We start from the raw sequence: 12,890 nt of genomic DNA on the forward strand, positions 1-12,890 counted from the left end.
TGAACAAAGTGCCTTCCACCTTTCTGGGTCAGCAGTGGAGGTTGGGTGGGGACGTCTGCCCCACCGTCTAGAGGGAAGGGACTGCACGACGTTCCTGTGCACGGGTCTTCAACTCTGCCTTAGAGAAACAGGTTACAAATGTGTTCCGTCTTAGCAAACCTGCGAACGGGGAAAAGACTTGCCTCATTAAATAATTTACTTAGAAGCTTGGTGTGGGGCTATTACTTGTTTTCAAAAGGTACTGGTTGCCGTCGCCCCCGACAATGGGAGGTGGCTGTGCCCCGGCTTACCTGGTGGCACCTGCATTCCAGTCTGCCTTCTCTCTACACCTGACAAGAAAGCAGTGTGCTCAGCTGGCTCTCGTCTTGCACACCGCGCTTCATTTTATTTCCTCTCGGGTCATCACGTGCCAGGAGTTAGTAACTCGGGAAATGTACCCGAGGTATGTGGGATTGAGTCCCCGGGACATCAGGCTGGGACTTTCTTGTTGCGACACAATAAATACCCAGTACTCACGGTGCTCTAACTCATAGATGATTTATTGCTTTAAGTAACTAAACAAGAAAGAGACAGGCTGTTGTTTTGGTCAAGACACCAGTTGTATCTACTTAAAGCCTTAACGATACTTTCTGGACGATATAAACACGTGGTAGCATACATGGGCATCAAATTGGCCAATAATACACTGATTAAAATAGCACAAGACAAGGGCACCCAAGTAATCGGGATGCTTTGAAATGACAGAAAGAACGTGAGTTCACATGATGTGCTGAATACAAAACCTTAAAAAAAAATTTTTGGCATTAATGCTAACACAGAAGACTTGCTCGGACATTCTGCAAGGGCAGGTGCACAGACAGAATTACCGTTCATTTTCAGATTACCAGCATCTATAGAAACACTGAGAAAAGCCAGGTGGGGCGCCCCCTGCCTCTAATATCATTTTCTTTGCCAAAGCAGCAGGGTCTCGGGGTTTGGGTGAAGAGCAGCTGACAGGGCTCCAGAGGGTGTTACAGTCACCGAGGAGGGGCCACAGAGAACAGTGAGGATGGTCACCGCCCCGGCAGAGTGTGGGAGTGAAAACACACAGCCTCGGTCTGTAGCCTGGGAGGCCCACGGACTCGACCCAGATGCTCCCTGGAGGCCCTAGGGGGTGGACACAGGCACTGAATGGTCCAGACCCTCCCACTGAGGAGTGGTGGAGCCAGGGCTGGGCCTTCAGCCCTGAGGTTTAGAAGAAATAACCCGACCTCTTGCATTCTAACACTGGGGCATTACAACACATTTCAAATGGATGTGCAGAAACCAACACTGTCAGGGAGCTGGCCCTGGGCCGGCCCACGTGAGCTCACAAGGAGAGGTCAAGCCAAGCCAGAGGGTAACGCAGGACACCAGGGCAAAGCAGCCCCGGCCCGGCTGCCGGCACAGTGCCTCGGGTTGGCCAGCGTATCTGGCTTTGGTGCCAACTGCTGAGACTCAGTTGTCTTCTGCTGTCTCTGCAGCCACCTCCTCAGCACCTTCCTCCCTGTCATCCTTGGCAGGACCCGAGTGCCCCTCGCAGCCCCCTGCTGGGGCCCCACAGTGGCAGGCAGGACCGTTCTGCATGGCCCCTCCCTCCACAGAGAGCCGGCCATCAGGACACAGCTGTTCTCCCATGACCTCTTGGGCGGGAACCTTCACCTCCTCCGCAGCTCCCTCATTCTGCTGCCGGCTCAGCACACAGTTGCCTACATCTCCAGCCTTGGAAAACTGGTCTTCTAAATTCTTGTCATTTTCTTCTACTTGTCGCTTGTCTCGGGCACTGAGTTTCCCTTTGGATTTCCTCATCTGCCTGCTGTGCACGTCTTCTCTGGAGAATCGCCACTGAAACTGAACGTCAGAGAGGATGGGGATAAATAAATGAGTCTCACCCATGTCACTACTCTGGAGCAACACACACAATTCTCAGCACCCCTGGGGCAGAACAAACTTCAACCGCAGCCCAAACACATCGCACCCACCAAGAGAGCCAGCCTGATGCCATCCGTGGTGTGGTCCACAGTGTGTGTGTATTTTAGAGGTGGATGGATTTCAGGGTGTTGTGGGGGCTGAGGGGTACTTCTTTCAACTGGCCCCAACTAAAGGCCTGGAAAAGGAGGTACTGATAGCCTATCAGCTGGACAACCAGCATGGGGAGGGGATGTGGGGCCTGCCCCTCCCAAGCACCAGGGCTCCCAGCAGGCTGTGCGTTACCGAGCTCTGGGCCGGGATTCCCTCACCTGAGTGAGAAGGGCACTGAGTGTGGGGTGCCCGGGTCCCCCTGTACTGGTGGGCTTTCTGTCCCAGCTTTGGGGACCGCTGTCTGCTGACAGCCCCCACCACCTCCTGGGGAACTCTACAGCCAACGGCTGGTCCAGGTGGGGCACGGTGGCCCATCCCTCCTTGTTCCAACTAGGGACAAGTCTGAAAGGACATCCCAGCCCCAGAGCTGCCTGAGGGTTGGCTGAGGCCTCTGCTGAGGCAGCACCACAGCTCCACTCCCCGGCCCGCTCCTGTGCCCTCCTGTCCCCACTGGAGTGTCTTAAGAGAACCTCCCCACCCCTGAAAACCTCCACCATCCCAATCTATGTCAGACCCTCCTTCCCAGGGAGCCCGAGTTGCCACCGCCGTTTCCCCGCACAGCAGGGACGCCACAGGGGCTCCGAGGAGAGCCAGGTCCTGCAGTCCGTAGCTGAGCTGCGCAAGATCGGACGTGTCGGGGCTGTGGGGTGAGACCGCCAGGTGCACGAAGAGCCTCAACTCCACCACTCACTGGCCTCACTTCGCGCCCTCAGCGTCCTCATCTGTACCGTGGGGACAGTAACACTAACTAGAACCAAAGTTCGAGACTTGATTTTCTGTGAAAGCACAGTCGGTTAAGTGTTTCTATGAAAGTCAGACAATAGTTCATATTGGCTCTGCGGGCCTCGTGGTCTCTGCGGCAGAGAGGCGGGCCCAGGCCACATGCAAACAAACGAGTGTGCTCCAGCAACACTTCATCTCCAGAAACAGGTGGCGGGCTGCACTTGGCCCACGGGCTGCGGTTTGTTGAGCCCTGCCTTACGGGGCTTTCATGTGGTTTCAATGATGTGATAATTCGTGTCATGGGTTTAGCACTGTGCCTGGCACATAATATACCAGATATATTGCCATCATCATTATTGACATCCGATGTAAGTTCCATTAGGCCAGGGAAGCTGTCTGGCTGCCTCCATCCCTGGGGCCCAGCACAGAGCAGGCGCTCAGAACCCGTCTGTGGGACACATCTCGGGGAGGATGACTGAGCCCCGCCACACCGGCCACACTGTGTTTCAGGGTGAACCCGTCCTATTTTCGAGTCAAAACATAGCTTAGGGTTTAATGAGGAGGGATGGAGGCATGTGCACATTATTTTTGGTTGATCGCCAAGAAGAGAAATTAATTTAAGAAAGAAAAAAAGGGTGGAAAACATTCGAAGTCCTGCTGAGTTTGTTGACTACGTGACTGTCTCCAAGGAAGACAGTTTAGTGGCCTGTGTGCTTGGAATACAACTAGACAAATGAGCTTGAGAGGACGTGGAAACATTGAAGGGTGTTAGAAAACACACCTCGGAAGATTCGGAGAAATGGGTGTGTGTCTTTATAAATGAGGAATGCGTTCAGTGGGTCAACGGCTCAAAGAACAGGAGCCTTTCCCTTCCACTCCCTAAACATCCGGCGTCCCCCCAGTCTCCCTCAGCAAAAGCCCCTCTAACCCATGGCAGCCTAGTGGGGATCAGTATCCCCAGGTTGGCCTCGGCCTCAGAGTGCGGGGGTGGGGGCAGTCCACTCTGGGTGGAGGCCCTCGGAGTCCGATGCCAGACAGCTGTGTCGTGTACGCTCGGGAAGATGGCAGCCGTGGGACTTTCTGGACATGAGGGGCACGGTTGTGAAGGCACAGAGAACACGAGAGAAGTCCAGAGGAGTGAGGGGTGGGTAGACGGGGGCCAGAGTCAGGACCCCCACTGCAGGAGTGGTCGCGAGACTTGGCCAACCTGACCATGCAGCTCACTGCCTCATGGTACGTACACACAGGAGTTTGGTTCAAATTCCCACCACGGTCATTTCTTTCTATTTGAGTCACACCACGCTGGTTTTGCCAAATATGGACTCAAATCTCAGACGTTCTGTGATTGAAACAAAAGCAAAGGGAGCCCTGGGTTCCAACGGCTTGCTGCTGAGCCGGGGAGGGGAGCCCAGGAATGCAACCGTGCCATCGGTGGAAAACGACGGATTTCTTACGGCTGTAGCACGTTGTAAATAACTGAGTGCCTTGCTAGGAAAAACCAAAAATGTGCTATGTAAATTTTAAAAAATCTCCCACGTTTGCAGAATTTTCCGTGACAGAAATCTATTTCCCCATATAAAACATCTGCCTAAACACTCCCCAGGTTCTGAGATCGAACGCATCATAGGGTTCTTGGACCGAGCACCTTTGTACGGGCTGGTGAATCTGAATACCCCATCAAAGATAAAGAGGAGCAAAATGCACGTTGAGGCTATGATTTCACATTTATCTTGTCCTCCTCCACCCCACCCTGCTTCCAAGTCCCCAAAGGAGTTCACCTACGGTGTTGGAAGGGTTTTGCCCAGACGCTCCTTTTTGGGGATTCTCTCTCTCTCATACTATAGCGGACAGACTTTCCTTGGGGATGGTTTGTGCTGCTCCCACCCAAGCCACAGGTTTCCAACAATGGAACTCCTCTACAGGCAAAGGGGCGCCTCAGACCCCCACCCCGCTGGTGCTCACTTCAGCCATGACTGAAGTGGGCACTCAGCTCTGTAGCCACGAGTGCAGGGCACCGACCTGGGGCTTCAGAGGCCCTGCCGCCGCTGCCTCCGACGCCAACCCTTTGTGGCTCTTGGGTGATGCCAACCATCTGTGGCTCTTGGGCACAAGCAATCATGGTTCATAACTGCTGCCTGGTCATGGGCAGCAACTGCCACTGCGTTACAACTCCAGCCCAAATGGAAGAGCCTTAAAGAGAAACTCATGTCCCCAAACACAGCTTCTACAGTTTTGCTTGTTTTTAGAAAAACACCAGTTAAGCTTTGCTTATATGCAATACTCTGAGAGGCAGTCGGCTATCAGGGACGTTGAAGGAAGTTTTCCTTTCATTAAAATAAGTGGTGAGATTGCTTTGGCTGAAAGGTCCTAAATGCTAAAGCATCAAAGCACTATAGTAGAGCAGCTGAGCCTCGGGTTCAAATCCTGGGTCTGGCACTTGATAGCTTTCTGTCCCTGGGCAAGTCAATCTCTCCAAGCCTCAAGTGCCTCTGCTCTAAAACTGTTGCCTCTGCTGTCCAACGTGAGTGGGTGAGAACAGCGCTTTCTGCAGTTAGGGGGTATACAACCAAGCAGCTTCCACCTGTGCCAGATTCTATCCTATACACGAGTTACTCACTAACACAAACCCAGACACTGTCTCTGGGGCTGCTCTTGCTACATAAACAACAGAAGGCCTGTGGTTCCTCTGGACGCCCAGCCACATCCAGTTTCCAGAAGAAGACTGCACTTTCTTGACCTCCTGATACAACACAACAGAAGGACACAGCCTGTGGAAAGGGCCACTTTCTCCAGGAACCTGCGTGGCCTGCTGGGCAGAGGACAATTCGGGAATGTCAGAGCTGAGCTGGATGGGTACTGCTGCAGCCAATGTTTAATGTCTTTCAGAGTGAAAACAGAAAAATCTGCCAGGCCAAATGCCTTCTAGGACTGCACTGTTTTCTGTGTCCTCAGATGGGCTGGCGGTGCCATCGAGGACCCCCAGGCTGGCTGGGCCCCCTGATCCCACTGCAGCTGTCCCCGGGCTGCAGCTAGGCACCCAGGAGGCTCTGACCCAAGTCTGTCCCTTCCCTCCTTCTCTCCTTTGCAGGGACATTCTAATGAAGCAGGCAAGTAGCGGTGGCCAAAACTCAGGGTCTATAAAATCTAAAAGCTAAGTGTTCCAAGTTGCAAAGGCCAACGGCTTGTAGAATAGCCACCTAGGAGCAACGAACACAACCAAGGTGCCTACTATGTGTCTCACACAGTGACAAGGCTTCCCATTTCTCTGAATTCCCAAAGCCATACTCTGAGTAGGCACTGTGAGAGCAATTTTACAGTGGAGCATGTAGGTTTGGAGAGTAACTTAATTAAAGGCACACAGCTAGGAAACCGCAGAGCTAGAACCCAAACCGAGCTGTCTCTGGCTCCACTCTACTGTTCCAGCCTCTCTTTCTTGGTGGGCGAAAGGCTTTGACTCTTGCCATAGAGAGAGGAGAGGAGAGGGAGCAAAGGGAGAGGCAACCCAGCTTCCGGCGGCTCGGCCCAACGCATAAGCACCTTGGCTCTCCGACTTGGCCACGTTCGGACGCGTCTGCTAGGCCAGGCGCTTGATTCATTAGGCCCGGTGGTCAGCTAATGGAAGCCCAGATTTAACTGCCATTAAGGGCGCTTTGGTTCGGTTTATTAAAAACCACTATGTACACTGAAGGCTCCCTGACAGGCCCATTTTTAAAAAATCAATAATGATAAAATTTGGATGGAGGTCCACAGGTGAGCCTGGAAAGGGCCCTAAACGACTCAGTTAAGTCACCGGCTCTCAGATTGGAGTGGGCGTCACCAGGCGGGCTGGCTCCCTCAACCAAATCACTCGCCCCACCGGACTCAGAGGGCCTCGGGGTGGGGGTGGGGGAGACTGCATTTCTGATGAGCTCCAGCCGAGGCTGATGCTGCCGGTCCAGGGACCACAGTTTAAGACCCACTGAGCTAAGGAAGTCGACCGGGGCCCTTCAGCTGTGTGAGAAACAAGCACAGCCCTTACACCTCAGGCCTCTCCCAGCCCCCAGGCCTCCTCCAGCCACCAGCCTCGGCGTCCTCCACGGAAGGGCTTCCTCTGTCTCCCTCCCTTCCATCTCCACACCTGTCCCCTTCACCACCCAGGCTTCTCTTCCTGCTTTAAGCTGGGGACAGTCACAGTCTCTAATGAAGAATAAACAATTGCTCCAGAACCCAGAGCTCAAGAAGAAGACATCTCAGAAAGCACAAAGAGGAGAGGCAGGGATGTGGCAGTCTCCGGGACAGTGACGGGCTCCAAGAGGAGGCCGGGCGGGCATCTTGAGCAGTACCAGAGGGAGTCTCTGAACACAGCCAGCAGCCTGCCGGTCACGCCACCAACGCCAGCCTTTCCGAGCAGGGTGTCTGGGCACTTGGGCATGCTGCCGGGGCCTACACCAAGAAAGATTCCAAATCGCTCTGTCAGAAACAACTGCGGGAACAGAAAACAGCCCTTCACTTCCCAGCAGTGCACGACCCGAGTTCCGTGTCAGCGGGGGGCTGGCGGATTTAATTCACACGTTTTAAAAACTGCCCGTTATCTGGCCCCACTTCAGCTGGGTTAGCCGGAAGGAAGACTTCTCCAGTTTCAGAGAAACCACCTATCACCTTGGAAGGAGTTTCAGGTTTGCCCTGAAAGCCACGCTCACATACCAAGGGGATTCTTTCAAATGCTGGCAAGTCTTCATTAGGGAATTTGGTCCACGTCCCTGATGAGAAGACAACTAAATACGCTTTGTCCTCAGTGTGTCAATCTGGGGATTTCTTTTCTTAAACTTCAATGGTGGGCATCACGGGTATGTCCCAGGCTCAGAATTTTGATTCCTCATTCACTGATTCAACAAATTTTTGCTGAGTACCACCTAAAAGCTGGGTACTGGGCACACAACAGTCAGAAAAAAGGCCTGTGCCCTCATGGACTGACTACCAGGACAGGATAAGTGAATGAGCACAAATAACTAGAGGAGAGTTCTGAGAGAGCAGTGTGGCTCTTCCCGGGGTGTCACACAGTCCCGAGAAAATACAGTGGAAGGGGGTGTCCTAGGCAGAGGGAACAGCCAAAGCAAAGGCCCTGAGGCAGGAGAGGCACGGAAGGGAGGCCAACAGAGCTGGAAAGCAAGAACGTGGGGACTGATCACACAGTGGCCTGGGGACTACATTACAGATTTCCATCTCTATCTGTTTTTTTAAAAATTGATTTTAGAGAGAGAGAGGAAGGAAAGGAGAGAGAGAGAGAGAGAAACATCGATGTGTTGTTCCACCCACTATGCATTCACTGGCTGATTCTTGTATGTGCCCTGACTGGGCATCCAAACTGCATCCCTGGAGTATTAGGATGATGCTCCAACCAACTGAGCTACCCGACCAGGGCTCCATTCTCATCTTAATACAAAACTTTAGGACCATTTTAAGCAGTGGGTGACATGATTCAATTGGGTTTTTCAAAAGATCATTTTGGCTCTGAGCAGGGGACACACTGGCAGGGAGACCTGTCATCAGGAGACAGAAGTAGATGATGCAAGTGAGGGTGAAGAGGAGCAGATGACTCCGGAGATTCTAGGGCCTTGAGCAGACATGTCTCAAGGACTGACTGACCAGGGGGAAGGAGACAGGGAGAGTCAAGGACGGCCCCTAGGGGGGCGGATGCCTCTGGGTTGGTAGTGGTCCATTTCTCTAGGTAAGGGGAGGTGGGCTAGGTGCAGGAAAAGGGCAAAGTCATGAGTGGCCCTGAGATTGCTGAGCAGGGACTGGGCAGATGCGCTGGGCCTCAGGGGAGAGGCAAGAACTGTGGACACAAGAGTCATGAGCCAGAGGTGGTGAGATTTTCTCACTCTGGGAATGAAAGAGATTTTCCAAGGAAGTGGTAAGGAGAGTGAGGGGAGAAACAGGGCCAGGTGCGAACCCCGAGGAACCTGGTGGAAACCCAGGAGAGTGTGAGTGGAGCCAAGAGAAAAAGGTGCCTCAAGAGGAAGAGGCAGCCCAGAGGGTCAGGGCTGCAGGGAGCTCAGGCACCATCAGGATTGGGTGGGGTTACTGCCACCATCACAGGGGTACACAGACCTTGTGGGAGCAGAATGACCACCTGAGTCCACTGAGGAGCAAATGACAGGGATGAGGAGACGGAGACAAGGCATCTGCTGCAAGATCCCCTCTCTGGGACTCTGCTAGTGGCTGGTCTCTCTAGAGCACACCGAGAACAACTGCTCGGCACCAGCCAATCCGCGGAATGAGCAGGGGATACAGAAGCGCTTTCAAGGAGAAAGCAGCCAGCCCATATTCGTGTAGTTGATTCGGCCTAGAAGTTTCCGCTGACCAGAAAATAAATGACTCCCATCCTCTTTGGTTTCCCAGAGGAAAGTCCTTGTACCTTCTTGCACCAGCTTTAAAGGTCTACTACCTCAAACACCTCCCCGCCCACCCTGGTTCCCCATGGCCATCCTGTTCTGGGATGCGTGGCCTGAAGCAACGTCAAGCCCAGTGTCTTTGCTGTGGAATACGTCAGCACCACAGCCTGGATGGCAGCCCAGAAACAGCAGCACTCCCCTCACGCCCCTCCCCCTTAAAGGCAAAAGATGGTTTATTTTGGTGTCTGATGGAGACCTCGCCTGCACTGTTGTTGAGTGTCACTCTGTGAATGTGCACAGTCCCCTGGCGCCTATGGCTAAGTCACAACTGACAGCAGCCCCGGCTGATCCATCTTCCAGCAGGTGGCTGACTGATCCTGGTGGTTAATGGCGGATTTGGCAGTTGCCTTCTGGTTCTCTGCTGCTGTCACCTGTCACATTAGTGCATCAGAGCCTGGAGAGAGACTGTCCCCTGCACTCCGCCCCAGCTGGCTTCACGGCGCCATTTCCTTGGCGTTCACCCCACAAATGGGTTCCCCCTGGTTTTGTTGGCTGGTGAGGGGCTGTTCCAATCTGTTCACTCACATGGTGCTCCTGTCCAGGCTCTGTGACCACAGAATGTGAGGAGCCAGGGCTGGGGAGCACGGGATGGTGCCAAGGGTGAGGAGAGAGCAGGCCCAGCAGGCTTGTGGGAGAGCATGGTCTTGGCCATCAAAGGTAGCGTGAGCTGGCTCCAGGTGACACCCCTGACTCGCCTGAGCCACTGGTCCGTGAGAACAGCACCCACCAGCAACTACGCATGAGGTGTGAAGCACTGGAATCACCGGACACAAGGGAAGGACCTGGGTTGGACATCACCAAACGTGGGGAGTGTTCTGAGAATGGCCACCGCCTCTCAGTGCAACTGAAGTTTCCTGGATGGTTCCTGAAACAACCAGTGAGGGGAAAAGGCTGCCCGACAACCTGCAGGGCACTCTGACCTGAGGACTTGCTGCCGCAGGCAGAGGCTGGCCTTGTCTAGACCACCCACTGTCACTCAGAGGCTTTCGGGTCAGGGCCTGTCCGAAAGGCGCTCTAGCAGGGTCTGTGTGCCACGCTCACCAGACTTCTGATGTCCTGAGGGACGCGACAGGCAGGCCGGAGCTCCAGCCAGCTGGTAATGAGATGCAGATACAGATACCGGGCCTGAGCTCCAGCCCTCGCCCCATGTGCATCCCGTCAGAATGCAGCTGACTTCACGCCCCTATTTCTAGCCCAGCGGGAATGTCTGGCAGGCTGGTGTGTCCAGAAGAATCTCTCTCTGGGGTGCTCTTCTAGCCTGGCCAGCAGCAGGACACTGGCAGACAAGGCCCTCCAGTGCCCTCATCTGTCCCACTCTGGCAGCTTCAGGCCAGATGCAGTTTGCCAAGGGGCTCAGATGTCCTCAGGCTCAGAGCTGCTGGCAGCTGGGGCAGGGTGCCCACCCGACTGCTGCAGACAAACGCACTTGAAGGTGAAGCCCTGCTAAAGAAATGCGAGGAAGGCCATCAAGGTGACTTACCCTTGATTCCTTCTTCTTGATTTTCTGAGGTAGACACGGTCTCTGAAGAAAGACAATCTGCTTGGTGGATACATTCCCCTCCCTGTAAGACATGCAGAGCTGAGAGTGAGTTATGTCAGACCGCAGGGAGCCCCAGACCTCACAGATGTGGCAGCCCCTAATTTCCCCAAGGCTGACCACCCACAGGAAGGAGAGCTGCCGCCAAACAGGGAGAGGTCAGAATCAAGAATCCCCCCGCTGCTTTCCCACCCCAGGCCATCCACCCTTGCTCCTGGGGGGGCTAGCACCTCAGGGGTCCAACAAAAGCAGGGTGGGCATCCCTGCAAAGGCAGCTTCACAGCCAGAAACTCCCTCCCCCCTTGGTGTGAAATAACGGCTAGCATCTTGGCCAACGATGGCACACCGGCTTCTTTAGTGACTCTCAAAGGGGTGGCAGGCAGGCCTCTCCCAGTCTGTCTTTGAGAACGAGGCCCTGGAGGGATCCGGCGGGGATGGGAAGGAAGGTGAGGACCTGGGGGAAGAGCTCCCACCAGCAGCCACCACGGGCACAGCAAGGGGAGGGCTGGCCTCCCAGCAACAGCCCAATTCACCCCCACTGAGCAGCAGGGCCATGTCGCTCTTGTAGACACACAGAGGAAGGTGGCCAGCGAGGCAGGGAGTGGCATTAACCAAGCCGGCGAGGGGCTGCTCAGGGCTGCTGCTCATCTTCATGGCCCAGCGTACGCACTTTAGTTCCAAGAAGGCAGGCCCCACGGAGCTGCCTTTAGCAAGGATTAAATATTGTAAAGCGGGGGTCACTGTTTTCCCCCCACCTTCACCCGCTGATCATGTTCTTAAATCTCTGTTTTGTGACAGTCTTCTCTGCTGAGCCAAGGGGTCTCCACACAGGGTGTCAGAGGGTAAGGAGGGAGAGGACTAGTATTTCCTATGTTCTTCCGGGGCTGGGCTGGGTGGGTCCACACACCAGGCCTCATGTAGGCTTCCCCACGGCGTTCTTTCCCAGGACGGCAACAGACACCTTTGCACATGGGAAGTGACAGCTTGTTTAAGGAGCAGGCTCGAGAGCACACAACCAAGATGCAAGCTGAGACGTGCCTGGTTGGAGGGGCTCTCCCACTCCACTCTGAAGGGACTTTTAAGGCACAGGGAAAGTGGGGAATTAGGGAGAATTATTTGGCAGGTGTTATTCCCTGAGGCAGACGGACAGAGACCTCCCTGCACCCTGGGCTTTGCTCAGAACTGGCTGGGGCTTCACATTCAAAGACATTCTCATCGTGATTCTTGTCCTCTGGGTCCAGGATCAGGAGTCCTTTCATGTCAGGCTTGCAGAGAGACCCGGGAAAGGCACTGATGGCCACTGTGATCCTCCGCCCCCAGCCTGGGCTCCCGGGCGGCGCTGCCCTGCCACCTCCCCAGACCATCAGCCTTGCCTTAGGCTCTTCATCATCCTGCAGAGATGAGGATGCCGCTGGACTTGGGGCTGGCAGAGCGCTGAGGGCCGTGGGAGGGGCACCCCTATGGGCGGGCAGAGAGGCGGCCCGGCATAGGAGAAGGAGCCCTTGATTCTCCCACTGAAGTTCTAGTCCCAGGTTCTGCCCCTTAGTGGTGATGTGGCCTCAGGTGTGTGACTGAGCCTCTCTGAACCTCAGTTTCCTCATCTGTAAAATGGGAATCATATCTATGCTTACAGGATAGTTAGGAGGACTACTGTAGATAGCAAACCTGGAGGGAAGGCTGTTTGGCATTGGGCCGACTGGGACAAGTCCGTGTGCCCAAGGGCCAGTGAACAGAGCTGAGGGTGGACAAACCACCATGAACGTGAAATCGTCAGGAGCTCCACCAGCCAGGGCCACAGCTCCGTGTCTTTACCTCTTCTTTGTGGGGCTGCTGGCTTGCCATAACCTCGGACAAGTCCTTCCACCTCCCTGGCCACACTTTCCTCCCACGTAAAATGAGTTTAATTTTTAAATATGCACCTCGTAAGATTGTCAAGAACTAAGTGAGATTGTATATCGAAAGTGCCTACCTAGCCCAGCACAGGGCACACAGTAGGCGCTGAATTCTTTTGCAAATTCAGCCCTTCTGACAGCCCTGGACCTTCTCAGTCCAGATGGCTCACGCATCTTTGACATGCTGGGCTGCAGTGACCCGCT

At 54.4% G+C, this 12,890-nt stretch overlaps 1 protein-coding gene across 3 annotated transcripts in view; it reads right to left on the minus strand.

Moving 5' to 3' along the window:
* Window positions 1–521: 521 nt before the first annotated feature.
* The window catches only part of RFTN1 (raftlin, lipid raft linker 1), a 188,673-nt gene continuing 176,304 nt past the window's right edge, over window positions 522–12,890 (minus strand). For all 3 annotated transcript variants that reach the window (XM_037061356.1, XM_037061355.1, XM_037061354.1), the window contains exons 9-10: window positions 10,738–10,819; window positions 522–1,869 (exon numbers count right to left, since the gene is read on the minus strand). In XM_037061356.1, coding sequence (XP_036917251.1) covers window positions 1,477–1,869; window positions 10,738–10,819 — 475 coding nt within the window. In that variant the 3' untranslated portion in view covers window positions 522–1,476. The remainder of the gene's footprint in view (window positions 1,870–10,737; window positions 10,820–12,890) is intronic.

This window comes from Sturnira hondurensis, unplaced genomic scaffold (genome assembly GCF_014824575.4).
Source record: "Sturnira hondurensis isolate 20B ecotype Veracruz unplaced genomic scaffold, ASM1482457v3 Scaffold0013299, whole genome shotgun sequence".
NCBI lineage: Eukaryota > Metazoa > Chordata > Mammalia > Chiroptera > Phyllostomidae > Sturnira > Sturnira hondurensis.